General features: G+C 33.9%; 1 protein-coding gene across 4 annotated transcripts in view; it reads left to right on the top strand.

The window, feature by feature from the left end:
* PPA2 (inorganic pyrophosphatase 2) overlaps window positions 1–27,306 on the top strand; it is a 96,371-nt gene that overhangs the window by 51,376 nt on the left and 17,689 nt on the right. For all 4 annotated transcript variants that reach the window (XR_005030156.2, XM_036911775.2, XM_036911776.2 and 1 more), the window contains 4 exons: window positions 6,741–6,868; window positions 9,596–9,681; window positions 15,895–15,964; window positions 26,402–26,438. Coding sequence is in view for 3 of the 4 variants with exons in the window: in XM_036911775.2 (XP_036767670.2) it covers window positions 6,741–6,868; window positions 9,596–9,681; window positions 15,895–15,964; window positions 26,402–26,438 (321 nt within the window). In the remaining variant the exon portion in view is untranslated. The remainder of the gene's footprint in view (window positions 1–6,740; window positions 6,869–9,595; window positions 9,682–15,894; window positions 15,965–26,401; window positions 26,439–27,306) is intronic.

Raw genomic sequence — 27,306 nt, 5'->3', positions numbered from 1 at the left:
ATTTCTGGAACAATTACTGTGTGCCTAGGAGCCGTGCTGAGTGCTTCTTTTGGACTATCTGTTTAATGATTTTACAAGCTCAAGCAAGATGTGCTATATTCTTTCTTAATTTTTTTTTCAGATTAGGAAACTAAGGAACTGTTGGGGAGGGGTTTGGTTAGTAACTTGTCTATAGTCATACAGGGAGTTTGGAATCCAGCTGGGCTCCAGAGCCCATGCTCTTCACCACTGTATCACCGCACCCCTCTGGAAAGTATCGGCCTTGGGCGTGTTGTTTTCTGGGAGGGCTGACCATTTGCTTTCAAGTAATATAGGCATCAATGGGATAGTTACGATTAGGGGTCCCAGTAAAAAAATGGCTTCTTGGAACTTCAACCCTTTGATTCCATTAATAGGCACACCTTAACAGGCATGGGTGTACAGGGATGTGGGAGGAGGCATTGAAGAACAGGGACTAATTGAGGAAAATGTACTATGATTAAGAATAAAGTTGAATTATTAACAATCTTTTGCCACTGTTTTGAACATTAACCTCTTAGAGTGATTTTTAGGTCTCAGTCATATTGCTGTGATGTAGTGAAGATAGCGGAGGCCTAAATTCTAAATTCCTCCCTTTTGTTTGTTAGTTACTGGACCTTGAAAAAGTCATATAATCTCTTGAAGCTTTTGTTTCTTCACCTCTAAAGTTGTAGGGTTGATCTAATCAGTAAATGATCCCTCAGGTATTTTCCCAACTTTAGATTTTGGTTGTTCTAGAAAATATTTTTAATCTATTATTTTTAGCCTGTCTTCTAGAGTAGAAAGACCAAAATTATCTTCAAAGTTAATGCTGTAGGAAACACGCTTTAAAAGAATGCTGGGATAGATTTCTTGGGAATATTGGCACATTTTTGAGTGCTTTAGGGTAGTTATTTAAGTGATGGAGCTGGAACCTCAGTGGAGTTCTGTCTGACCCAGAGCCTGAGCTTTTATATGCTTCAAAATAAAACTGGATTGGAAAAATATTTGAATTTTTCCTAGATGGTTTTGATTTTACTGGACATGTAAAATTTCCCATGAAAAGGCAATGAATTTTTTGGAAAAAATCTACCAGATATTTTCAGAGAGACTTTCTGATATGATACAAACAGGCCTCTATGTAAAATTACCTCATTTGTTATTACTTATTGAAGTGTGAGAATTTGCATTATTTTTCATGATGTTAATGTATATTTCTAGTATAGGTAGAGTAGAATTTGTGTAAAATGGAGAAGGAAACTAAATGAAGGGTGCTATTTATTAGTCTGTGTACTCTGAAGCATAGATATTCAGAGCTGTGTGGAAAACATAAAAACCTTTTAGAGATCCTGAGTAAGCATAAGCACAGACTATTAAAGCAAGTATTCTCTGAGCTGGAACCTCTATTTGTAATGCAGAGAGTACAGTGAGTGTTATGGGACAGAACTGTTTTCCTTGTGAATGTTTATAAAATATCATTAAAGACCTATGTTCTTGCTTCCCCAGATTTTGTTTCGAGGCTGCTATGCACATGTGTAGTTCTATGAGTACAGCATCATTGTGCTGGAATGAGAGCTTTGTGCATTTGAGTCACTTCCTTTGGTTAAAATTCCATGGATTGAAAACTCCTTATTCATTCATTCATTCATTCATTCATTCATTCATTCATTCATTCATTCATACTCTCTGGACAAAATTTCAAGCATGAGGCCATATCCTAGCTTTTTTTTTTTCTTTTAAATAATACGGGCAAAGAGATATGGCATTTTATTTATGTTACTGGTTTTTATCTAAAAATTAAAAAGAAATTCTTTAGCTGATTATATGCTATCCTCACTTCATATTATGGCTTGGTATAAATAATTCAGATAAACACAGCACTTTTAATTTTCTCTGAATCTTCATGCAAGTACACACAGGTGGGTTTGTGGATGGGAAGTTAGAGGTGCCTCTGGTGTGAGATTGTGTAGAGTGTATTTTTGGTAAAAAAAGAACAGAAAGATATTTCTCATTCACAAAACAGCTTCTTTTTTTTTTTTTGCTTAGCAATTTGTGCATAGCAATTTGTGACATTGTTTTTGGTTTTAGAAACAGGTGAATTGGTTTATACTGAAAAGAAACTTGATTACATACAAAGTATACAATATCCCTGATGAAGAAAAAAGATAAGTTATAGAGATTGCTTTTAAAAAATGACAAGTGTTATAATCCTCTTATGTCTGCAGAAAATGATAGGTTCTTAGTAAGATATTTTAGAGTAATTTCTTTGCATTTATAAATTCCTAAATTAAAATTACTTTAGAAAAACCAAATTAAAATGGAGAGTATTAGACTTAGAAAAAGCAAATTGAACTTTAAAATTTATTATATTGCATCATTATTTTCTCTTGCTTTTTAGCATTTAATAAAGAAATATATAAGATTTCTAATAAATTTATATAGAACTATGATTATTTATAAATCATATCTTTAGTTTAAATATAAAAACTCTCCTAAGGAGACTCCATATAATCTTTGTTGATCAAGCTTCAAAATTTGGAAGCAGCTGTTACAAAGTACATCATGGCTGTACAGTATTGTCAGACATTATAACACATTGTATGGAGCTAAAAAAAACTAAGGTGATTCATAATTAGGTGACTGCTTTCAGTTGTACTGTAAGTTGTAATTTAATGTTACAGACTGGTCATCCTTCTTAGCTCTTCCACACTACATTTTATGTGAGTCTGATCTTTGCTGGTTTCTGTTCTTTTTAATTTTTTCTTTCATTGATAATTCCTCTCAGGTCTGCTTTCTAAAAATATCCAAAATTGACCACTTGTCACCACTTCCGTGCAACTACATTTTTCTAGGCCCTCATCATATTTTACCTACGTGGACACTCTCAGAAGCCTCCTGTTGGATTTCCTGCCTCCTCATCTTCCTCTACAGTCTTTTTCCTATACAGCAAATGGAGAGATGTACCTAGAACATGTACTCCTCTGCCCAAACTCCCTGATGGCTTCCATCTCAAAGGAAAGGTCGAAGTCTTTGGTGTGGCCCATAGAGACCTATGTGACTGGCCTGTGGCTGCTTTTCTGCTCTCATCTCCTAACACTCTCTTGCTTCACGCTGCACCAAATACAGGGCTTTCTTGGTGACTTGCTCAAACATTTTAAGCACATTCATACCTCAGAATATTGGTACTTCTTGTCTTTCTCCCAGGACTCCTCTACTTGTAGATATTTGAATGAGTTGCCTCCATACTGTATCCAAGAATTTACTAAAATACATTTTATCATGTACTTACATATTTTTGCATTTATCATGTGTTATTATATAATGCATATATTTGTGTTAGTATATTGATTATACTCTATACTATAAAATAATACATTATTAATATACTGTTACATATAATATGCATAATATATTGTTAATACTATATGATGAATTATTATGTATCAATGTATTGATTTATTATGACCTTTCCTATCTAAAATCCTCTTCCCATCTCACTTGCAGAGCAATCTACGTAGATTGCAGATATTTTTAACAACGTATTTTATTAGATTCTTTCAAAATATTTGAATTGATTTTGTAAATAAAATCTCTTTTGTATTGGTAAAGTCATTCCCCTATATAATAGTAAATTTCATAATTATAACAACAGATACAGTTGGCATAAATGCTTTTGGAATAAACACACCTGATGCTAAAGATAAAACTACAGTGGAAACAAAGTATGGCTTCATTCTGGAGTTGTCTACCAGACTCAGTATTCTATTGAGTATTGTGGACAACAGTCAAAATATTTTACGAAAGTGTGGGATCTTTGTTAATTGTCTAAGGAGTTGATCAAGTAGATCTCAATTAAAAGAGTTTGATTTGTAATTCAAAACAAACAAATTAATTTAACTAGACTTTATAAGAGATCTTCTGGATTGTTCTGGTTGGATTACTTCATTTTGAAAATAAATTACATAATTACCTGTAATAGAAACTTTCTTATAAAATTAATTCTTAGAGTGGGAGTAAATGAGTACTAGAGAATTGCTGCTTTTCTTATTTAGTAAAAAATACATTTAATGAAAAATTCTGTAAATGTATAATAGTGATGGTTCCACAATATTATAGATGTACTTAATGTCATTAAATTATACACTTAAAAATGGTAAGTTTTATGTGTATATTATAACAATAAAAGGAAATAAAAATAAAATACATCTACACTTATATTATTTTAATATAAACAAGACCTGTGATAATATTACTGGGTAGTATAGAAGAGTAAGAAGGATTCATGCAATTAGAAGACTTGTATTTATATAATACTAGTTCTACCTGAATGTGGGATAATTTTGGCAAGTTTTTTACATTTTCTTAGCTGTAGTTTTCTTATGTTTAACATGAATGTACTTTTTTTCTACTCTCAGGAATTTTATGAGGAACAGATAAGGTTACTTACATCAAAGTCTTTTATAAACATAAGTCAGCTTATAGATTTTAGGTGGAATTTTTTATTCTTTCAGAAGAGTAATTCATTGAACTGACTTGGTAGTAGAGATGAGATTTTGGTTTGAGCCATTTACTGTTGAGGTTTTAAAAATGTTCAGGTTGCTTATTTTAATTTTTTTTTGTGTGTGTGTGAAAATGCAGCTGAATTTTCCCAGGATATAATTAATTATATTGAGAATGAAAAAGTTTGGCTTTATATTTGGAGAGTTACACTTAACAGGTCCTCTTCATAACTTCTAAAGAGAAAGCCTCCTAAGCTGATACTGGATAACTTAAGCTTTGCCTTTCTTATTTGAAGTCAGTGAGCTAAAAGAGCAATTATTGAAAAAATATTATGCAGTTTATACAGAGAATGGTAGATTAGGTAAGAAACAATGATAATAATTCAATAATATGATGAAGTCATAAGTCAGATTAAACCATAAAAAGTTATTTTGGGCATTGATTAAAGCACATTTCTGGTTGCTCACCTTCAGTGGATGAAAATACTTTTTTCCTGTAAGTAAGAAAAACTGAGTTAGAGGAACTCAGTTGATTTACAGGATTTTTTGCAAAAACAGATAAGATGTAGGAAAATGATCAGTCAGCACTGCTCACCTTGGAAAGAAGCTCTTTAAACAGAAAAAAGAATTGGAATTTGGAGAGTAAACATATATTAGCAGATCTTAATCTTTAGCATTCCCTATCTGAAACATCTTCCATCTTTTACTCAGTAAATATGTGGTGGCTGTGATTAATAGAGCCAAGTGTAGCTTGTGTTCAGTTTCAAGTGATTCTTCTTTCCTTTAGTTGTCACAATTCTGCTGTTTGCTCCAGAATTACTTTCGGTAGATGTGTGCCCCATTGACATACTTTAAAATTGTAAATTTGAGTGTCTTTAGGCAGCATACTCAATCTTCTGTTTTCCTTGGTCTCTGCCATCCATTCCTATGATCTCTGCCTTACCACATTCATTTTACTTATGTCAAACATCTGGCCTGTGGAGGCACAAGTCACTCCTGCAAACCTGTAAGTAGCAGGCAAAAGGCAAGCATGGAAAGCAAAAGGCTAATTCCTGTCTGTTTAACCCACGCCTGGAAAATGCCTTTTCTTGTCATACCTACTGAGTAGGAATTCCACAAGGCTTGATGAGCAAGTCTGACTATTCCTATGCATTGTGTCATCTCCTGTTTTTAGTTAAACCTTTCTAATTTTTCAAGTGCTACCAAGTCTGTCCTTGGCATGGTATGTTGTGCATAAATAACTATGCTAAATTTCCCTCAAACCAAGTCTAATGGAGAGTAAAGACTTTTAGTGTCATCTGTTTTTTTTCTCATACTTCTTGAATAGGTATTTATTGGAAAGGACACATTCCTTGGGGCCCTGTTTTGTGGAGGGGCCTATTATTAGTAATACAGTAATACTTCAATTACAGTTAAATGAATGTCTTCAACATGTAGTGGTTGGGCTGTTTACATGGTAATAGAATTTAAAAATAAATCCTGTAAATCACTACAGAATGTGAAATGAAAAATGAACCATCCAGGTATCCCTCCATTTAAATTTGCCTTGGCCACATTCTCTGTCTTTCTTAACTCTGCTTTATTTTTCTTCATTGGACTTTTTTGCCACTTATATTGTGTATTTGCTTGTTTGTTTTCTGTCTCTTCCTACTATGTAAGCCATAAGAGTAAGGACTTGTTTCTGTTCACTGTTTCACTGCTTAGAATAGTGCCTGACACATAATGAGAAACTTACTAAATATTTGGTGTGAAAGTGCATGAAACCCTTCTCATCTGACTTTAGTATGTTCTTCTCTGCATTCCTTTAGCTTACTATTTCTAAAACACAGATCCTGATGTTGTGACTTGCCCTACTCTAAGCCCTCCATTGCCCCCACAATAACATTAATCCTTAAGTGTATCTCCATCTTCTCACTGTGACTTCTTGTCTTTCTGTCTGTTGCCTTTAATCTAACCTCTGAGCTCTTTAGGAAAAGAATCTTTGTTGTCTTCATCTACTTATCCCCTGTACCTAACACAGTATCTGAAGGTGTTCAAGAAATGTTTGTAGGAGGAGGAGAGGAGCACTTCACGTTTGAAAACATGTCCAGAAGTGGTAAGATACATGCTGATGACACTGCTGGTTGGCCACACCGTCAGACTGACCCCATGTTTTTTTTCCTCCTCAGTCAAATGCTTTACCACTAATAGGAATGAACTTTGGTTTTTAACAAAAAGCCTTTTTGTTTGTTTCTTTGCTTACAGATATTGATGATGTTAAGAAATACAAACCAGGTTACCTGGAAGCTACGCTAAATTGGTTTAGATTTTATAAGGTGCCCGAAGGAAAACCAGAGAACGAGTTTGCTTTTAATGGAGAATTCAGAAACAAGGTGAAGATGATCATCTTTATTTTAAAGTGTACCTTATGATAACTGTATAATACTTTTCTCACTTTGTTTTTTTTTACATGAGTATTTCTAAAAGGCATGATAAAAGTGCTTTTTATGAGCATATTTTTATGCACATACTTAAGGACATTATTTCATCTTTAAAGAATTTTTTTTCAGGAGATCTCTCAAAGTGAATTAATAAGTCTGATAAATATCTTTAATCTATCTACTGATAACCTGTTTCATCTCAGAAAATGAAGTATTTCCATGATCAGTTTAACTCTTCATATTGTGCATCAAGAAAAACCTTCCATTTACTATTCTGGAGAGGAGAAAGTTACTTACTGTTAATGTAAATCCAAAGGGGATTTCCTCCAAAATGTTCATTCTCCCATGACTGAATTAAGCTGCTTAACAATTAAGAAAGCACTTGAACTGCTTTACTGTCATAGCATTTTTCTATTAGAATACCACAGAGTTACCATTAAGTGTTTCTAATATTGACACCAGTGGAGAAAATAGGCCAAAGAGTTAAAGTCTAAAACATGGAATATTTTTTTAAAGCTACTACAACTAAATTACACATTCAAACCATTTTAAGTGGGGACTAATAAGTAAAGTATGTTTTTTAAGTAAACCATGTTAATTGAAACTTAAAAATTACAGTAAGTTTTTTGCTTTACAGTAAGTATTTTGAAATATCAGCATATATTGCTGGACCCAGTATTTTTTAAAGAACTCTTAAGGTCTTGAAGGCTTCACCTAGGATTTATTATATGTTGAAAGCTATTATTTTATATTGGATTATCTTTCTTAAAGTTGAAATGTTGAAAATTTATAAAATAATTTTTTATCTCCCTCCTAAAATTGTATTTTATATTCAAAATAATATGCATTTCAAACTTCTGTAGTACTTCTGTGGCCCTTATTGCCTCTAAGACTGCTAATTCATGAGTTTATAAGAGTGAGGTGGTTCGGGGCTTTTTATTTTGTTTTATTTTGATAAACATTAATACTTTTCTGAATGAAGTCTAGATCATCTATACAACCTTGTTTCAGAAAAGTATTATTTTATGCATTGCTTTTTACCACTGCTTTTTAAAATATAGTGCCTGACTCAGAAAAATTAAATTGTATTTCTCCAACATGGTTGAAAGATGGTTCCCATGCTGCAATCTAGATTTTTCCCTGCTAACTTCTTTAACCATGGACAGGCCTAGCCTACCTCATAGATACTGCAGGGGTTCCAGACCATTGCAATAAAAACAAATATCACAATAAGGTGAGTCAAATAGATTTTTTTGGTTTCTCAGTGCATATAAAAGCTGTGTGTACACTGTATTATAGTCTGTTAAATGTGTAGTAGCATTATGTCTAAAAAACAATGTACATACCTTAACTTAAAAAAACTATTACTAAAAATTGCTAACCATCACCTGAGCTTTCAGCACGTTGTAATCACTGGTTGCAGATCGCCATAACAAATAGAATAATAATGAAATTACCAAAATGTGACAGAGAGGTGTGAAGTGAGCAAAAGCTGTTGACAAATGCACGAAATAGACTTGCTCACAGGTTTGCCACAAACCTTCAGGTTGTAAAAAACATAATACCTGCAAAGCATAATAAAGTGAAGTACAATAAAATGAGGTACACATGTCCTGGAATTGATTCTAAATAATTGCAGTTATCCAGATAATTTGGTCAAAAATTTTTCCTTGTAGTGTCCCAGTAATAAATTGGCCTTTTTGTCCTGTAGCTTAGGTGAGACTCCCCGACAGCATTACACTGAGAGTTAAGCCGTTCTCCTCCATCTCAGGCAACAGCAGATGTGAGAGAGCTTTTTCTTCAGAAGTAAATTTTCCATCATTACTACATTTTGGTTCCCAAGATTCTTTACTTTTTTCATTTCTTATCATAATGTGTTTAGTTGTCAGTGAAGTGGAAAGAAGCTAGTATAAATTAGTTAACACATAAGGACTCTCCTTAAGGAATATAGGCAACACTTAGGGAAAAAAAAGTCTAAAGAATTTTCTACTTTAGAATAATAAATCAGGTTTTCCTTAGATGTGTTTCGGTTGTTGATTCTTCATTTTAAAGATCCTATGAATTCATACTAAGAAAAAATTTGAAAATGTTAAAGAGGTTTACTGATTTCAGAGAATGGATAGTTAAATAATTGTTCAGTTAGACTGCTTTGTTTTGATGACGATGAAGTTCATAGGTGTGTGCTTACTACAGGCCAGGTATACCGGGCTAAGTACTTTGCATACCACATCTTACACTTCCAACAGCTCTGTGATTTAAATCAGGATTGGTAAACCTTTTTCCGTGAAGGACTAGATAGTAAATATTTTAGACTTTGCAGGCCGTATGGTCTCTGTCATAACTACACAGCTGTGGTATTGTAGTGCCAAGGCTGTCATAGGCCATGCACAAATGGGCATGACTGTGTCCAATAAAACTTCATGTACAAACACAGGTAACGGGCTGGCTTTGGCCTACAGGCCCCAGTTTGCCAACTCCTGATTTAGATTATCCCCACTATATACCATTTTATAGATGAAGAAATTAAAATCACATAGCTGGTAAATAAGGATGCCAGAATTTTTTATACCAAGTTTGCCTGACTCCAGGGCTCATTTTCTTAACAGTTAACTTTCATAATGAGAATAGTTCCATGTTAATATAGTGTGATTACTATGTCTGGTTTTGGTTTGGAACTAGGCTTTTGCTCTTGAAGTTATTAAGTCTACTCATGAATGTTGGAAAGCACTGCTTATGAAGAAGAGTGATGGAGGGACTATAAATTGGTAAGTATTTATCTTTTATTTGTAATGTTATTTTATTAATTGGTACTAAATGCACATGTAATGACTCACATATGATTTTTCTTAGGAAAACTGCTTTTCCTCCCCTTAAAAAATACTTAGTACCTAATTTTTTGCTAGGCACTATGAAACTAGGAACTGACGTGGACCCTTTTCTCAAGCAAATTCTAGTTACTTGGGGATACTGTCAGGTAGACAGGCATTTAATTATAAGACAGATATGTGCAAAAGTAAAAAACATTTTTCAACATGCAAACATATGGTTATTTATGTGATAATTGCCACATCATTTCTTGGTAAGAACAGTAGAAAGCCTTATCTAGCATGATCTGGGCCACCAGCTGATTGATTAAGGGGAGTCGAACAGTAGTAACAAATGTAACTCAAACATTTTATTCTACTTTAAAACATGTAAATGTACATTCATTCACCCATTTTTGGGTATGGAGCTAAGACCTTTTCCATACAGATTCCATACAGATTATATAATTCTAACATAATATATAATAGAAAATAACAGTGAGATCCTGTAATCCTTAAACTCCTTCCTTACACTTAAAACCCTATAGATTTTCATTCTTTTTTTCTAACCTTGCACAGTTGTCTTACCCACACCTAAGACAACACTAAGTCTGTATAGTGGCTCACCTTTATGGAAGCTTTTTAGAGTATTTGGAGTGCATAAAACAGTTCTCTTACCACGCTCCCTTCATCAATGAGCATAAATCCCGCTTATGTTATGAAATTATAGAAATAAGGACAACTGGCATGAGCAGGTTTAGAAACAAAAACAACTGACTCTTAGAAGCCACAGTACAGTCATTCACCCAACTTCACTGTACCCTTCTCTGAATCGGGAACTTGGGAAGCCACGCAGTGTTTCAGCAAATACTGATTGAGGGGCTGCTGCCAGGCACTGCACTGATAATAGGATCACTGCTGTCCCTACAATACATAGAGTCCCTGCCCTTTCAGTGCAGAAAGTAAAAACTCTTCACGATTCATCTATGTCCTTTATTTCTTGTTTTTTTATTTGTAGTTGATTCACAAAATATATTCATTGTTGTTTTTATTTCCTGTCTTTACCTGATGAATTGCTTCTCTCTCAGTTCCTTAAAATATACTCTGTTCCTGATGAGCACTCCTCCCCACCTCCCTTTTTGACTTGGTTTTCCCGATCAGTTCATTTTAGGCTCACATTATTCATCACAGTAGTTCTCTCAAACAATGTACAGTACATCAGAATTACCTAGGAAATCTTTAGAAAATTCAAGTGCATTGTCCCTACCTTAGGCCTAGTGAATTAGGGTCTCTAAGGAGTAGGGTCTAAGCATCTGTATGTTTTGAAAGCTCACTGGATGCTTCTGGGAGCTAAGCCTCTGTGTTTAAGAACCATACAATCCAGACTTCTTACAGAAGACCAAACAAGGCCTTCCAGGATTTGATACCTGCCACCTGTCTAGCTTCATTTCCCATCATTTCTTACCTCTTATTTTGTGTTCCAGCACCTTAGGACTGCTTATCTCTCCTCACAAACATGCTATTAAGTGTGTCTGGGCTGTTACTTACTCTGTTTCCTTTGCCATGATGGTCTTACCATCTCTTGAACTGTCTAGCTTACTCATCTTTAAGACTTAGTTTTGACTGTTCACCTTCTCTAGGAAATGTCCCACCGTTCTGGCCTCTGGTGCCGTTATGCTTGTATACATCTTACCCTGCTTGTGTACTTGTCATTGCATTTACCATAGGTACTAGCTTCTTGGTTTATGAATTTGTCTTCTCCTCTGGAATGTAAGTAAGTTCCTCAAAAGCAAATAAATAAATGTGCCTTATTCATGTTTATATTCCTTACGCCTGAAATGCAGTAGCTATATAATAAATAGCTGTTGGAGTAAATTGTTGAATAATATTTTAAAGTCAACAAATATTTGTTGTTTTTTAAATCCAGTAGCAACTCTTCTGTTTCTAGGAACACTGAATTTTTAAAAATCTTTTTATTGACTCTGAGTAATTCTCTTGATCACAGTAACTTTCATTGTCATTTTTATTCTTTTTTCCCACTGATCAGTGTTTACTCTGAAAGCTACATATTCTTTTTAACAGAGAGAATTCCATTATTTCTGTTCTTAGCTAAAAATTTACACTGTTTTAGGAGACAGCTTGTTTTGCCATTTGAGGTTACTCGGCTCCTTTTGCTCTCTCTTCAACCCCAGCTTATTTATCTACCTTAGTTTTAAAAAATCAGGAATGTACTATACATTTTACCAATTTATTTTGTTTCACTAGTCATTATTCAGTATGATGATCCATTTGTCTTCTAAATTTTTCAAGTTTTGATTGATTCTCAAATACCCCTTCTAGCTGTAAAACTGCTTTATTAACTCAGTTACCTATCATTTCTTTACTCATGAATTGTTTTATATTGTAACTGTTCTCTTGTTTAATATATTTTATGCAGTACAGTCAGAATTATCTTTGAAAAATACAAATGTGATTGTCACTTTTCAAAAAATCACAAATGTGATGGAACTCATAAGTCCTTTGTGGCTTCCTTTGGATATAGGATGTGATCCAACTCTTCTGTATATTAAAAAATATATCCAAAACTGCTCTTCCAGCCTCATGTTCTGTCCCTTCCTATCTCACTGTCTTTCCTGCATGAGTGAACCTGCTTATTCTTCAAGAAGCAGGTTAGATGTCGGCTCTGCACAGAATTTTCATTTCTTCTGGACAGATTAACTATACTCTCACCTGTGCTCTTATATCACTGCTGTACACACCTCATGTAGAACTTGGAATGTTTTATTATTTTTTTATAATCTAAATTGAATTTGTACCTTAGTACTTAGTGACAGGACTGGGCATATAGTAGGTAACCATGCTTACTGATTGAAAAACATGTATATATATTTACGTACATGCATAAATACCTACAGTTGACCCTTGAACAACATGGGTTTGAACTGCACAGGTCTATTTACATGCAGATTTTTAGATTATTTTCAAAAAATATATTGGAAAATTCTTTGGAGATTTATGACAATATGAAAAAAAGCATATTCTTTTCTGTACCTTTATTGTAAGAATACAGTATGTTATATATATAATGTATGAAATGTGTTAATCAACTATGTTACCAGTAAGGCTTCTGATCAACAGTAAGCTATTAGCTGTTAAGTTTTGGGGGAGTCAAAAGTTAGATGGGGATTTTTGGCACCCCTAGCTCCATATTGTTCAGGTGTCAACTATATATAAATATATTGTTTTCATTCTTCCAAATTGTTTAAGTCTTGAAATTCTTTCTCTTTACCTCTCCAGTGGAAGATGTATTTGATCTGTATGGAGAACTCAGTTCTTTTAGTTTTGTATAGATTTACTTCACTGTCAGTTTTCTTCTACAAATTTTGGAGGTTATTCAAAGTCATTGTTATTCTTATCTCTTAAATTTTCTCTTTCCGCTTTTCTTGGCTACTTTGTTTTAGAAGAAAAGCTGTGACAAATCTGTATGTGCGACACTGTGTTTGAGGATTCACATGCGTGTGTGCCTTTGTCTGATCTGAGATTGTCTTGAGAAAGTGATTTTCTCTTTACTAAAGTTCCATATTGCTGGCCCTATAAATTTCTTCTTTTGTGTATCATTTGCACGTGATTTTGTTTCTTTTTATTTAATCAGGTATTTTGCACTATTGCGTGCCTGTTCACATACCCTGTTGCAGCTTGTACGTGCAGGCTGCTGTGCTGCCCACAGTGTCTGTGGCACTGGTGATCTTCTGCTCTAATGCCGTGTCTGCTTATGTTGGGCAGCAAGATTGTGTGTAGGCTAGAATGTTCATAAATTTAGAACAAAATGTTCAGTATCTTAACTACACAAAGGAAAGCACATTCTTCTGTGTCATTAGTTCTCAGCTCATTCATAGTGGGCACTGTCAGCTGGGCATCTCTCCTGTGACGATGTTGCTTTTCCTCTGGAAGGCCACAGTGCGAGAGCTAAGAATCCTAAGTATAAGCTCCATAGGGGCTCCACGGTCCTATATTGTATCCCCAGCATCTAGAAACATTCCTATATATAGTGTAAGTATTTCTTGAATCGATCAGTAAATAGGAGTCAGGTTAACTATTTTTACATAAGGGCCAAATCAGAGAAAATAAAAAGTATTTCTTGATAGACTGCCTTTTATTATACCTTCAAACATTCACAGTAAAAATCACTTCATTAAATCCAGAGGAAAGGGTATTACAACCCAAATTCCGTATTTTAGTAACTAAAAGTGTATCAGCGAGGAAGTTGGCAGTGTTTCGCTAATAAAATGCTAATAATATGAGAGCCTACTGGAGAAATAGTAACAAGGGGCTTTGTAATCTTTCATCTTTTGTATTTGGTTTATTGTGCAGGAGTCTCCTAGGTCAATCTGTATATATCTTGCGTTTTGTTCTTGAAACAACTGCACCAGTCATTCGTCCAGAGTGAAAAATGGCAGAGCCTGTTGGCTTTCCTAGATTCTGCTGGTCACTTGTCAAGATACTTTATTGGAGATAATTTTAAAAGTTACTCAGATTTTTAAAAATTTATAGCTCTGGCTTTAGTATCATCTCTCTTTTCTACTATTTCTATTGATGGTTTGATTTGCTGTGGGAGTAGAGGATAACTTTAGAAGTAGGATATCAGATTTAACAGGTAAAAATGTAGGACACCTAGTTAAATCTATTTCAGATCAGCACATCTGTTTAATATAAATGTCTCATATAATATTTAGGATATAATTATACTAAAAACATGTGATGTTTATCTGAAATTCAAATGTAATTGAGTGTTCTGTATTTTATCTAGCAACCCTACTTAGAGAAGATTCCTCTGTTCCCTCTTTTTCCCCAAATTTCCAAGGAATATCTTACTTTGGTTTAGTTGTAATGTTAAAAATAGTGGAATATTTACTCTACATCATGCTTTCCTAAGAGGACTACCACTTGAGACTTCGCAGTGTCTAATTTTTTTACACTGTGCTTTTTAAATTCAATTTTGACCTTTTTTAGGAATACAGGTGGGTTGTAAGGCCTTACCTTTTTCAATTTTAATTTAAACAAGGGTTGTACAGAATACAAAATAATTAGTCTTAAAGATGGTAATGCAACTTTCATCAAATTTTATTCATGCCAAGAATGAAAATAAATTTCTCATTTTGTGTCTGGATAGAAATCAAAACAAGACTTACTATAATTGCTATATATCCAATGTCTGATTACAAATCAGAAAGATAAATAACTAGACAGATCTTTGTATCATATACATCCCAACATAATTCATAAAGCCATTTCAAAAATTAATTTGATAATGTATGTCCCTTAGATCCACTTAGGGGGTGTGCATGTATGGTTCATCTGTTACTTATCCCTTTCCAGGATCTGTTAGTCACTTTTTCCTTCTATTTTTAAAAATAATTTGGCTTTAACTCCCTCTTTACCATCTCTTTCTCTCTCCATCTTAATTTGCTGATTTCTTAGGTGAAATTTTTAAAAATTGAACTTTCTGTATTTGAAAGGAATGATGCTTTTGTTTTTGTCTGGGAAGTAGGAAGTCCATCAGGGGCGGCATGCTTAGGGAGGTAGCATGCCATTCCCCACTGTGTGGAAAGGCTTTTGAACTTCCAGAGCCGTTACTGATGGAGCTGCTGTCTTATGCTTGCTGAACTTCCTAACTTAAAAGAAAACCAGGTTTTCTGATTCATCTGGTTTCCTCCCACCACTCAGTTTAATCCTTCATACCTGTCTGAAAAAGAGATTCCACAACATCTTTCAGTAGCCATTTACAGTGTCTGTCACGTCACTGAGAGGAGATTCTTCCTTATAGTCATCATTCTATAGGTCAAATTTGTTTTTTCTTTTTTTTTAGTGAAGGTGAAGGATAGTTGTGTCATAGCCTTTTGTATATATAAAGATACTATTTAGATTTGTGTAGTATCACTTAATTTTTTTTTTATTTGAATTCTGGAGAATGCAGTGCTGTGGAACACTTTATATTTATAACCTTGCCTGGAAGAATGTATAGGAATCTCAGTTGTCCTGATTTATATTCATTCAGGTCCTTTTTCACTGGCTAGACTCATACAGTCAGTGTGGAATATTTGGAGCTGGTTTTCTTTTTGGCAATTGGTCCCATTTTTATCCTGTTTAATAATAACATTCTTTTTTCCTCTCCAGCACAAATGTGCAAGTATGTGATAGCCCTTTCCATTGCACTCAAGAGGAAGCAAGATCATTGATTGAATCGGTAAGGGGCAAACATCCAAAACATCCTTTAATCTTACAAATGACATGGGCCAGTCTAATAGAAATACTGAAAATTCTAGCAGTGAAATGTATTAAGTCTTTTGGGAAAGATAAAGTTAAAAATAACATTAAAATCTTTTTTTTAATACATAGAATTTAAATAAAAAGCCTTGAAATCTTTTAGCTGAATTTTTAAGTTCTTTATTCCAAATTATGACCATTTAATTTTGTAGGATGGTAATTAACATCACCAGTTTATTGTTGTTTATGCACATTCACTCTTCTCTGTAGTGTCCTGTTGCTATAAGTTACCCACTCTGCAGTGGCTAAATTGTGACTGGTGCTGGGTATAGGTGCATTTTGACTCAAGAAAAATGAAATAAGACTCTTGCACACTTTTTTCCATTTAGTGTGGCTATTTCACAACCTTTCCTTCTCCTAGCTAAGAAGATACCCTTGGATTTTATATGTCTTATAAAGTGATAATGCTGCCTGGCAGCAACTGAATTTCTTAGTAAATTAATGTTTGATTTGGAGACCACTAAATAGGAAAATTCATATTCAGATAATCAAGTAATATTGCTACATAAAGTCTGTTCAGGAGTGATATTAGGCTAGAAATCCAATTTATAAATTGTTTTTTCTTAAAGTAATTATGAGATAGAAAGTAGTAACTTCAAATCTTCACTTAAAGAACAACAGAAATCTTTTCTAATAACTATGGCTGCTTTGAAAATTTTTTCCCATTAATTTATCAGCTATTAAATTAGCACCTGCTATGTGTGATAAGATTCTAGGTGCAGGGGCTGCAGTATTAAAGAAAAAGTAGAAAAACTTTTGTTCTCACATAGCTAACATTCTAGCTGGGGAGATAGTAATAAGTATACCGATAAAATGTATAGTGTTCTTGAATGCAGTAAATGCTGTGATGAAAAATGAGCAGGGAAGAGGGGATAAAGTGTGAAGAGTGGGATGGCAGTTGCAGTTTCTAAAAAGGTAGTTAGGGACAGCTTCAGGGAGGGGAGGACTCACATGAGTCAAGGTTGTAGATGGCAAGGGAGTGGCCAAGCGACTGTGTGAAGGAAGAGCATTCCAGGCCACAGTCCCAAAGGCCATGAGGCAGGAGGATGCCTGACATGTTCAAGAAATACCTGAAGAACCATGGTGACTGCCTGAGTAAAGTCTAGGGGAGAAAGGAGGAGGTGGGATCAGAAAAGTGTTTGGATCTGGGGGTGAAAATGGAGGCGCACTGTTACGAAAGACCCTATAAAATAGTCTGTAAAAGCTATTTTAAGAGTTTATTTCTTATTCTGAATGACAGGGGAGCTTTGATGGGTTTTGACAAAGATGATATGATCTGATTTAGATATTAAGCTCACCGTGGCTGCATTGGTGAGAACAGACTCTAAGGGGCAAGTGAAGATGCAGGAAAGCCGTTGAGTATTCAGGCCATGGTGTCAATTTATTTTCTTCGTGTTCTCAAATTTTTATCTGTGTAGTTTACATTCTGAACGTAGTTGTCATCCATATGCATTATTACTTCCTTAAATAAAAAAAGAAAAGAAAAGAAAAACCTTTTTATCTTCATCCAAATAGTCACTCTTTCACTAATCTCAGATTAAGACTATTCCATTTATTTTAGTTAGGGATTTATAAGTAATATGATTGATCCTTGTTTTAAAATTAGCTGCAAGATTAAAATTTCTATGTTACATCCTGTTTTGTAATTGTTTCCTATCTTAAGAGTAGGAAACAGTCCTCATGGGGAAAAACAGTAATTGGATGACATGGATATGATAATGATTAGAATTCAGAAGCATTAACATCCAGCTTTAATTACATGATTCAGTAACTTTGTTGTTCTTCATAATAATGAAGAAGGTGCTATACTGATTTTTTTCACTGAGAATACTACAGTAAAAAATAAAAAGGCAGAAAAGTAGTCCCTCTTCACCAGCTCTGATGGGATTTCACCATTAAAATACCTAAGTCAAAGAATTGCCCTGTTAGCAGCCTCATTAGTGATTCAGGCACCCAGATCAGGAAACATTTTCTCATGAAGATTTTATCAACTCGTAATAACGAAATTCTTTGTAGTCAGAGTACTTTGACTTGGCATTTCATCTCTTCAGAACCACACTGAGATGTTTGAATCAGAATTATTTAAGTATGTATTCCCAGATCTGTTTTGCCATATACTGAACATTGCACTGACATCAAAGTACTGTTAGTTTTGTTTGTCCTTTGGTTGCTCAGAATAACTTAAGATCTTGAAGTCATCCATCAGATTTGATCATATTCAGACCACATCAATCCTGGGCTAGTATGGAAACATACTGTACCCTCAAGATTTATTAGTGGGCTTAGAATGACTGAACTCATTCTAACAAGTCAACCAAGTGTTATGTATACCTGAGTAATACAGGCATACGTTGGAAGTATGCAGGTTTGGTTCCAGACCACTGCAATAAAGTGGATTTTGCAATAAAGGTAGTAAAATGACTTTTTTGGTTTCCCAGCACATGTCAGAGTTGTTTATACTATACTATAGTCTATTAAGTGCGCAGTAGCAGTACCTTTAAAAAAGCAATGTACATACCTTAATTAAAGAATACTTTTTTTCCTAAAAAATGCTGACTATCATCTGAGCTTCCAGTAAGTCATAATCACTGATTACAGATCAGTAAAACAAATATAATAACAAAAAAGTTTGAAATAGCAAGAATTACCAAAATGTGGCACAGAGGCGTGAAGTGAGCAGATGCTGTTGGGAAGAAGGCTCCATAGATTTGCTCAGTGCAGGGTTGCCACAACCTTCAATTTGTAAAAAAAAGAAAATAAAATGTCATTAAGGGAAGTACCATGAAACAAGGTATGCCTGTATTATTTTGAGACTGATGTTTAGTTAGATGTTCAGTGAGTCTGAAGTACAGTTAAAACAAGGCCAGATAATAATAGAAGCTTTTACCTTCTAGACGTATATTAACAGAATACTCAGGATGAGTTGATTAAGTGAGATTTTATAATAAAGTAACTTATTTGGTAAATGGATGATTTAAAGTGCACAAAGAAAAATAATGGACTGAACTTTGAGTGATTAATAGAACTGGTATAGGAAGCATATATTGGTGAGAATATATTGATCAAACCACAATTAAAGAGTAGTAGCTTTGAGACCAAAAAAAAAAATCATTAGTCACCCAAGTCACCCAAGGATATGTACAGATCAGCTAGGAAAAATATTGTCACAATATCTAAGAAAAATAAAAGCCAACAACCTGATGAATATTATTTGGACACATTTTAGAAACAAAATAGGAAATATGTTTGGAAGTAATTAGCTTAGAGATCTTAAGAAAAAAAGTAGATCTGAGGAAGCTAAGAAGGATAATTGGAATGACTGAAAAGATTATTGGATTTTGTTTTTTAATATAGATGTTTGAATTATATACAATCATGAAAGGCATGAGTTTGCCAAGAACAAAGTTTGTTCCTTAGATCTCAACACACTAGGGATACATAAGAGGCAGAGTATACTTCCCTGTTACTCTGGGTGTCTAGCCTGCAGCATGTGGCCACTGGCAACATGAGGAACATGCTAATAGTTCACCCACAGGACTACCTACATTTTTTTTTAATATCATGTCAAATTTTTTAACCTTTAACTTTTTAGCCAAGAAATGTGGGACTCTTTCCCAATTCTTTGGATTATGTGACTAGAAATTGAAGCTTTATTTCAGGGAGCAAGGTTTCGAGCATGTGTAGGGAACGAAGAATGTGTGTGTGTGTTTGTATGTGCACACACTTTATGTGATCTGCCCTTAAGGTCTAATAACTGATACTTAATGACAATTGATTTGACTTCTGGGGTTTAAAATGATACTTTTAGAGTCCTTTACTATATATAAATGTCGTTTTGAAAATGTTGAGAAAATTGAAACAATTTACAAGCTAAATCTAATAGATATAATTAGAGAACATAAAGTTTTTTCTAATACATGTGTACACTTACAGAAATTTGAGTATATATTGGGCCACAAAGAGAGCTGCAAAAAAAAAATGCAAGAAGTTGATGTTATGCGGATCACATTATTTGTCTACAATATAATAGCTACTAATTAGTTACGAAATTTTAAAATAAACTCCAAATCCAAGTTTTGCAACTAAAAATGCTTCTTAAAAAGTCATGCCTCAAAACCCGAATTATAAAAGATGATAAGACATTTAAAATCGAATGACAGCTGAATCACCATATGTCAAAACTTACACAATACAACAAAATAGTTTTGAGAGAAATTAAATATATACAGCAGAAATGAGGAAAGAAAATTGAGAGTCTAAATATTCAGCTTAACAATTACTCTGGTTTTTTTTTCTATCTTTTAAAGAAAATTATAAAGAGTAGAACAAATATTTAATGAAATGGAAATCAGAAGGATAATGGTGAGGACCAATTAAGCTGGATTTTCCTTTTTAAGACTAATATAGACAAACCTGTTATTAGGAAGAGGATGAAATAGGGAAGGCACGAATAGAAATATCAAGAATTAAAGACATAATTACAGACCTAGGAGATACTCAGAAGAGAATGCTGCAAGATGCTTTTGGCATACCTTTCTAAACAGATGAATTGATGATTTTGTTTAGAACAGAAATTACCAATATTAAATCAAGAATAAGTAGAAAACCAAAATAGACATACAGTAGCTTAAAAGAATACTTAATTATGTTAAGCTGGCAGTTTCTTCCATATTAATTAATGAACTCAATCTATTTTTAATCAGTGCCCCAATAATGTTTTTCACTGAACTTAACAGGATGATCCTAAAATTTATATGGAATAGTAAAGGACCAGGAGTAACTTAGAAAAGATTGATAAATTTAAATAAAGTTTCTTAAAAAGCTGTAAACTAAAGATACCGTAAAGTAAGTTAAAAGATAGGTCATTGATTAAGAGAAGATACTTGCATATAAATGGCAAAAAGAACAACAGTTTATTCAAATCAACCAGGAAAAGATTAACCCAATGGGAAAGAAAATGGGCAAACAATATGAATGGAAAACTCACAAAAAACGATCCTTAAATGGCCAGTTAGAGTGAAAATTTGCTGTGTCTCACCAGTCGTCTGTCTGAGATCAAAGTAAGACACAATATAATTTCCTAGTTATGAGATTGGCAAATGTTTGAAAGTCTGATAGAGCAAGTGGGGAAAGGAGACCTCTCATAGTTGTTGATATACTTGGTGGGAGTATAAATTGGTATAAGTACTTGGACTAGCAATTAAATAATTTCTAGTAAAATTGAGAGTTCTTATAATCCACTACTCAGAAATTACCCTTCTAAGGTACACATTCTATAGAAATACTAACACATGTCTTTGTATGACTGGACCTGGGGTCATTGGAAACTGAGTAAGTATGAATAAAAAACTGGGTAATAAACTGTACAGTATGTTTATACAGTAGAATATGTGCCACAGGTAAAATATGTGAAGTAGAACTGCATGACTCTACATGGATAGAACCTGAAAGCGCAATGTTGGGTGAAAAAAACATTTGCAGTAGGTTATAGTATGCATCATTTATGTAAATTTTAACACACCCAAAGCAGTACCATAAAATTTTAATGAATATAAGCAGATATGGTTGTTGACATTGAGAAACATAAATAAGAACAAAAAACACCAGTGTCAGCATAGAAGTTGTTTCTGAAAAAGAAGGGAAATAATAAAATTTTTATTTTTTATGAATAGAGAGAAAAAGAGACTTGAGTTGTAAAGTTTATGAGTAACAATGTAAACTCTCTTTAAAAACTAAGGAGTAGATAAGTGTTACAGTAGTCTGTACATTTTCTCTATGTTAGAAATATTTCATTGTTTTAAAAATGTGTACACTTAGGAAAACGATAGAGAAGATTAATGAAACCAGAAGCTAGTTCTTTGAGAAGACCAATTGATAAAACTTTAGCCAGAATGATCAGAAAGGAAAGAGAAGACATCTTCAGTGTCAGGAATGAAACAAGTGACATCATGGCTGATTCTACAAGTATTAGGAAAACAGTGGGGAAATATCGTGAAAAACTTTGTATCAATAAACTTGACATTTTTAATGAAATAGATTTCTTGAAATATATAAGGTACCTCAGCTCATTGAAGAGGAAATAGACACATAAATACATTAAATTCATATTTAAAAATCTTTCTATAAACACAATTCTCGGCCTGGTTGGCTTCCCAGTACTTTCATTCAGCATTGTACTAAGGTTCTAGCCAGTGCCATCGGACATTGAAAAGAAGAAAAGGGCATTCAGATTTTAAAAGAACAAATTATATCTATATTTTTCTAATACATGAATGTCTAGAATATTCAATAAAATCTACCAAAAAGCTACTAGAATAAATGATTTTAGCAAGGCTGCAGGATACAAGATCAATATACAACAAACAATTGTATTTTTATATACTAGTAGTAATCAATTGGAAACTAAAAATAAATACATTATTTATAATAGTATCAAAAATATGAAACACCTTAGGGATAAATCTGGAAAGAAATATGTGAAGAACCTGTACCTGGAAAACCATAAAACACTGCAAACAATAATCAGAGAACTAAATAAATGGGAAGGTATATCATGTTCATGGGTTGGAAGATTCAGTATTGTTTTCTTCATATTGATCCAGTGCAGTGTCAATCAAATTCTAATACATTTTTTGTAAAAATTAACAAATTCATATATGTAAATACCAAGGTCCTAGAATAAACAGCTTTGTAAGGAACAAAGCTAGAATAGTAACTCTTCCTGACTTCAAGACATTTTAAAAATCTACAATAACCAGGAGAATATAGTAATGCTATAAAACTAGACAAAGAGATCAATGAAACCAAAAACAGAAATAGATGTACATGTATGTGGACAACTGATTTTCAAAATGATAATCTTCTCAGCAAATAGTGCTTCAATAATCGGTTATTCCATATGAGGGAAAAAAACTTAAAAAACTTAAAATATTTTTTCATTTTGTTTGTGGACAATTGAAAATTGCTCATGTTTTGTTGATTTCTAAAGCAAAAATCAGAAAAGGAATGTGAAGGTAAAATATAGAGTAACTGCCTTGTGAACCACAGAAACAATGCAGGCAGAGGATTCCACAGTAATTCACTTCAGCTAAAACCCTGTTGTGCCTGAGTCAAAAATCGGAAACTTTTTTCCCCTTTAATTTTGAACCCTTATAATAAAATGAAAGAATATTATCACATAGCAAATCAGGATGTCAGTGTGTCAGGTTTGTTAATTCTTCTGAGAAAATGTAACCTGCAGGTGAAAATACTCATAGGGACCCGGTGGAGTTATTTGAAGGGAAGAGACACCAAGTACAGAGAAGTTGCATTGATAGTTCCTATGAATCTAAAATACTATTTATATATGAATAGGAATGGAGGCCAAAATAAGTTTTCTTTGCTTAATAAGAGAAAGAAGAGCACTTTGGTAATGAGAACACTAGATTTGTTTGAAAGAAATTAAAGATATGAATATTCATAAAAGTGTCTTTGGTGAGAGAAAAGGGGAGGAGATACTATTTAGGATGAGATTATAAAATATTACTGTTTCATGGAGAATTTATCTTAGAAGAGTAGAGGTGCCCACAGTCTTCCCCTCCTGATAAATTAGGAGAAGTACCTGAAGATCCTATCTTAGTTTTTTACAATGGGTGATTCTTGACAATAAGAGTTAGCATTAGATCACTTAGATGCTGCTCTGTGCATTTCTCTGTTCTTCAATGTTTTATGACAAGTGTTAGGTGTATTATTATGTTTCAGGAAGTTACGGAGAGTAAGTGAAGAGTTAAATAGCTGATGTATATCATGAACCTATTGTTTTCAAATTTAAATGTTCTCTTTTGGCATATGTTAGTGTAGAAAAATGAAAAAAAAAATTACTCCTAAACTTTAATAGTTATTATCTCTGTGTGTTAGCCTTACCCATGATGTTGTTTTCTTTTATTTAAGACTCTGTACATTCTGAAAACGTTCCACCAACCAAAAAATCTATTTTAAGAATGAAGAAATAAAAGCATTCTGGAAATTGTTTTTAAAATAAACTGTAATGACAAATGTTTTAGCTACAGGGGTTTGTCTGTTTCTTTAATGTAATGCTTTTTACATTAATGAGAAGCTGCTCAATTGTTCTATTTTATAGACCACATATTTTCTTCCTCTGAAGTGTTAGGCAGCTCCAGCAAGAGGCAGCTGCTAATTTTAAACACGACATCTGAATAGTTAACTTTCCAGCCCGCTTTGTAATAGGTACCCCTGCACACCTTAAAGAGCATACAGTTCAAAAGAGTAAGTGACTTTCTTTGTAGTCCATTTAGGAAAAGAGCTGTCAAATCGCAAAGGCCTAATCACAATGAGTATAAATTTTATATTGTATTACTTTTCACATCCAGGTTTATTTAAATTCTGCCATCCTCAAAACCAACCATAGTTAAGCATTTTCTTCGAGTTAGGAGTTGAATAGAATTTTTGTTTTTGAAGTACTTGGAAAATCTCAGTGACATTTTACATAAAATTTGTACAGAGGTCTTCTTTATTTACATAGTCATGTCATCCTTTTCTGTGACAGAAAATAAAGCCTATTCGATTAGCTTTTTTCTTGAAGAGTAGAAGGAAGAACAACGTAAAATCATTGATGATTCAGGGGAATGTGTTAGGGTTTTCTAGAGGAACAATCAATAGGGTGTGTGTGTGTGTGTGTGTGTGTGTGTGTGTGCGCACGCACGTGTATGTACTGGGCTGGGTGGGAACAGAGAGAGAGATTGAGATTGTGCCAGCACACACAGGCAGTGTGCTGGAGATTGTCCTCTTACTTGAGGAGGCAGGTCTTTTTGTTCTGTTCAGGTCTTCACCTGACTGCATGAGGCCTACCACACAGAGTTCACCAATTTAAATGTTAATCTCAGCCAGAAACGTCCACCAAGTTGACAAATTAATTATCAAGGGCATATTTTAATATTGGTGAAATTAATTTTTCTTCCTTCTGAGTTCTTTCTCATTACCACCTTAGACCTAAGTAAGGAGGCCGCTGCGTTTTAGGGAGAATGCTTTTGGCATCATCCAGGCACATCCCTCCCCACAGGGCAAGACCAGGGGACCAAAGAACCCAAGCCACCCCTTCTAAGCCACTTTGTTTATTCAAGACCCTGGAATTCTTTGCCCAGTAACAAGCCTGTTTCCAGGGCCAGCACGGGCATCTCCCCAAGCCCACCGTCATTACCACGTAGGTAGTGCTCACTGTTACTCCTGCAGGGCCAGCGGCTGGCTGTTTGGAGGTAGTGGGGCATAGAAGTGTGAGCTGGAATTTCTACCATTGTGCAGGTGGGACTGTCAGTGCAGAATGGAGCCTGGGATAGGAAGAGGATGGGGTCAGGATGAGGACCATGGACCTCTTGTACTCTGCTCTGTGCAGGCAATCGCTGAGATGTCCACAATGCTAAACAAGAGTGTCTTAAGTCAGTAAAAGGTTATATTAAGATAGTAGATGGAACATGTTTTGTATTTTATTCATCTCATTGTTAGCTTGATTTATAACACTTTAAGTATTCAGATGCATTTGTAACTTTGCCCCAGACCTCAAATGTTACAGGCAGATCTTTGGTATTAAGGGTGAACAAATTCAGAGACTTAGAAGTTGATTATTAAATTTGAAATTTGAAAAATGTATTTTAAAATTGGGGTAGTGGTTGTCCATAGGGGAGAAGAGGTTATGACTGGGGAAGGGTATGTTATGTTCATTTCTCAGTTTGGGTGGTGGTTAAATAGATGTTTATTCTAAGTATCCTTGGGCTTTGTGCATTTCTCTCTATTGGACAATGGATCTCCAAATACAGTATTTAAAAAAACTAAAACTAAGTCTTGTTCTTAGGAAAAAATTCTTAGAATTTTCAGAAAAACATGTCGAGCACAGATTATATTACATCTGTTCTAAGAATCTTGGCCCGGTCATCAAAGTAAGCAAAAATTAATTTAAATGTTCCAGAAGACTTCTAAATAAATTATATAATTTGCATGTGTATGTGTCTGTATGTCTGTATTTATACACATGAATGAAAATATCTATGAATGTGTGTATAGGACCTTTGTTCTGAAGACCTTACCCAAAGAACAACTGAAAGAAAATCTCTCTTCACATTTTCAGTAGTTCCCATGGGTTAATGAGAGGAATATTCTCAAGCATGCCTTTTTTATTTGACTCGAAGTTTGTGGTTTGTTTATCTTAGAGAATGAGCAATGATAATAAGAGGCAACGAGGAGTATTTACTTTTTTAAGGTTAGAGAACCATCATGTATAAACTTTGTAATTTCATGCAAAAAACATTCTGGATGTAGTTCACACATATAAGTATTCATTGTAACACAGACTGTTCTTATCTTTCAGGTGCCATCTTCACTGAATAAACAAAGTAATGAAGAAGGTATGGTAGATTTTGGTTGAGGAGCTAGATGTGTAAACTCATTTTACAGTAGTGGACCCCCTCCATCCCCCCACACATAAAATAGATGAATTTAAAAGTTGCATAAACTAAGTGAAATACCCTTAAAGTCGTTAAAATTTTCAGGTGAAATCAGTTATTTCTTACTTTCAGAAAATGAGAAAGAGCACATTTATTACTTTTAGCCTTCAAAATAGTTTTCTTATGTAGTGACTTTTTGGTGAAGTACTGAGAGGTTCTAGGTAGTTCTAATAAATTTTAAAAGATTCCAAATGTCTGAATTTAAGAACTTTTTTATCATTTTTCATCATTTTAGTGAGTTACACATTTGAATTGGAGATCTTAAAATCAAAATTTACAATAGGATTAAAAATACCATATTTTTTATTACCATTATTTGAAGCCGTTTCAAGAAATAAGTAAAAATATTCTGTGGTAAAAAGTTATAAAAATACACACATTTGTCTTTCAAAATATTGCAAGTCTTTAGGCCTTTTTAAATGTAAACCTTAGAAGAATATTCGATTTGGAAATCTGGAGGAAAAATGAGAACTGTTTACTGTGAATCAAGTTCTAAGATGTTTAGAAAGGAGCAAATCCGTAGACATGATTTCATGGGAAAGCCAGCTATATTCCTTATATGGAAAATGAACAGATTGTCCCTTTGCAATACTATCCCATTTTGGGTATTTGACAGTAAGTCAGATTTTTAGTACAGAATTTTCCTAGACCTTTCATGCCTTTGCTAGGACACTAACTTCTGTATTTCAATAGATGCTAAATGATCCAAAAAGATGGAAGTAGGAAATAAGGTGGGGAGCCCCTCAAATATTAACCTAGTTTTATGTAA

This window comes from Manis pentadactyla, chromosome 5 (assembly GCF_030020395.1).
Source record: "Manis pentadactyla isolate mManPen7 chromosome 5, mManPen7.hap1, whole genome shotgun sequence".
NCBI classification, from domain to species: Eukaryota; Metazoa; Chordata; class Mammalia; order Pholidota; family Manidae; genus Manis; species Manis pentadactyla.
The sequence above is the reverse complement of the archived record's forward strand: the minus strand, read 5'-3'. Positions and strand labels throughout refer to the sequence as shown.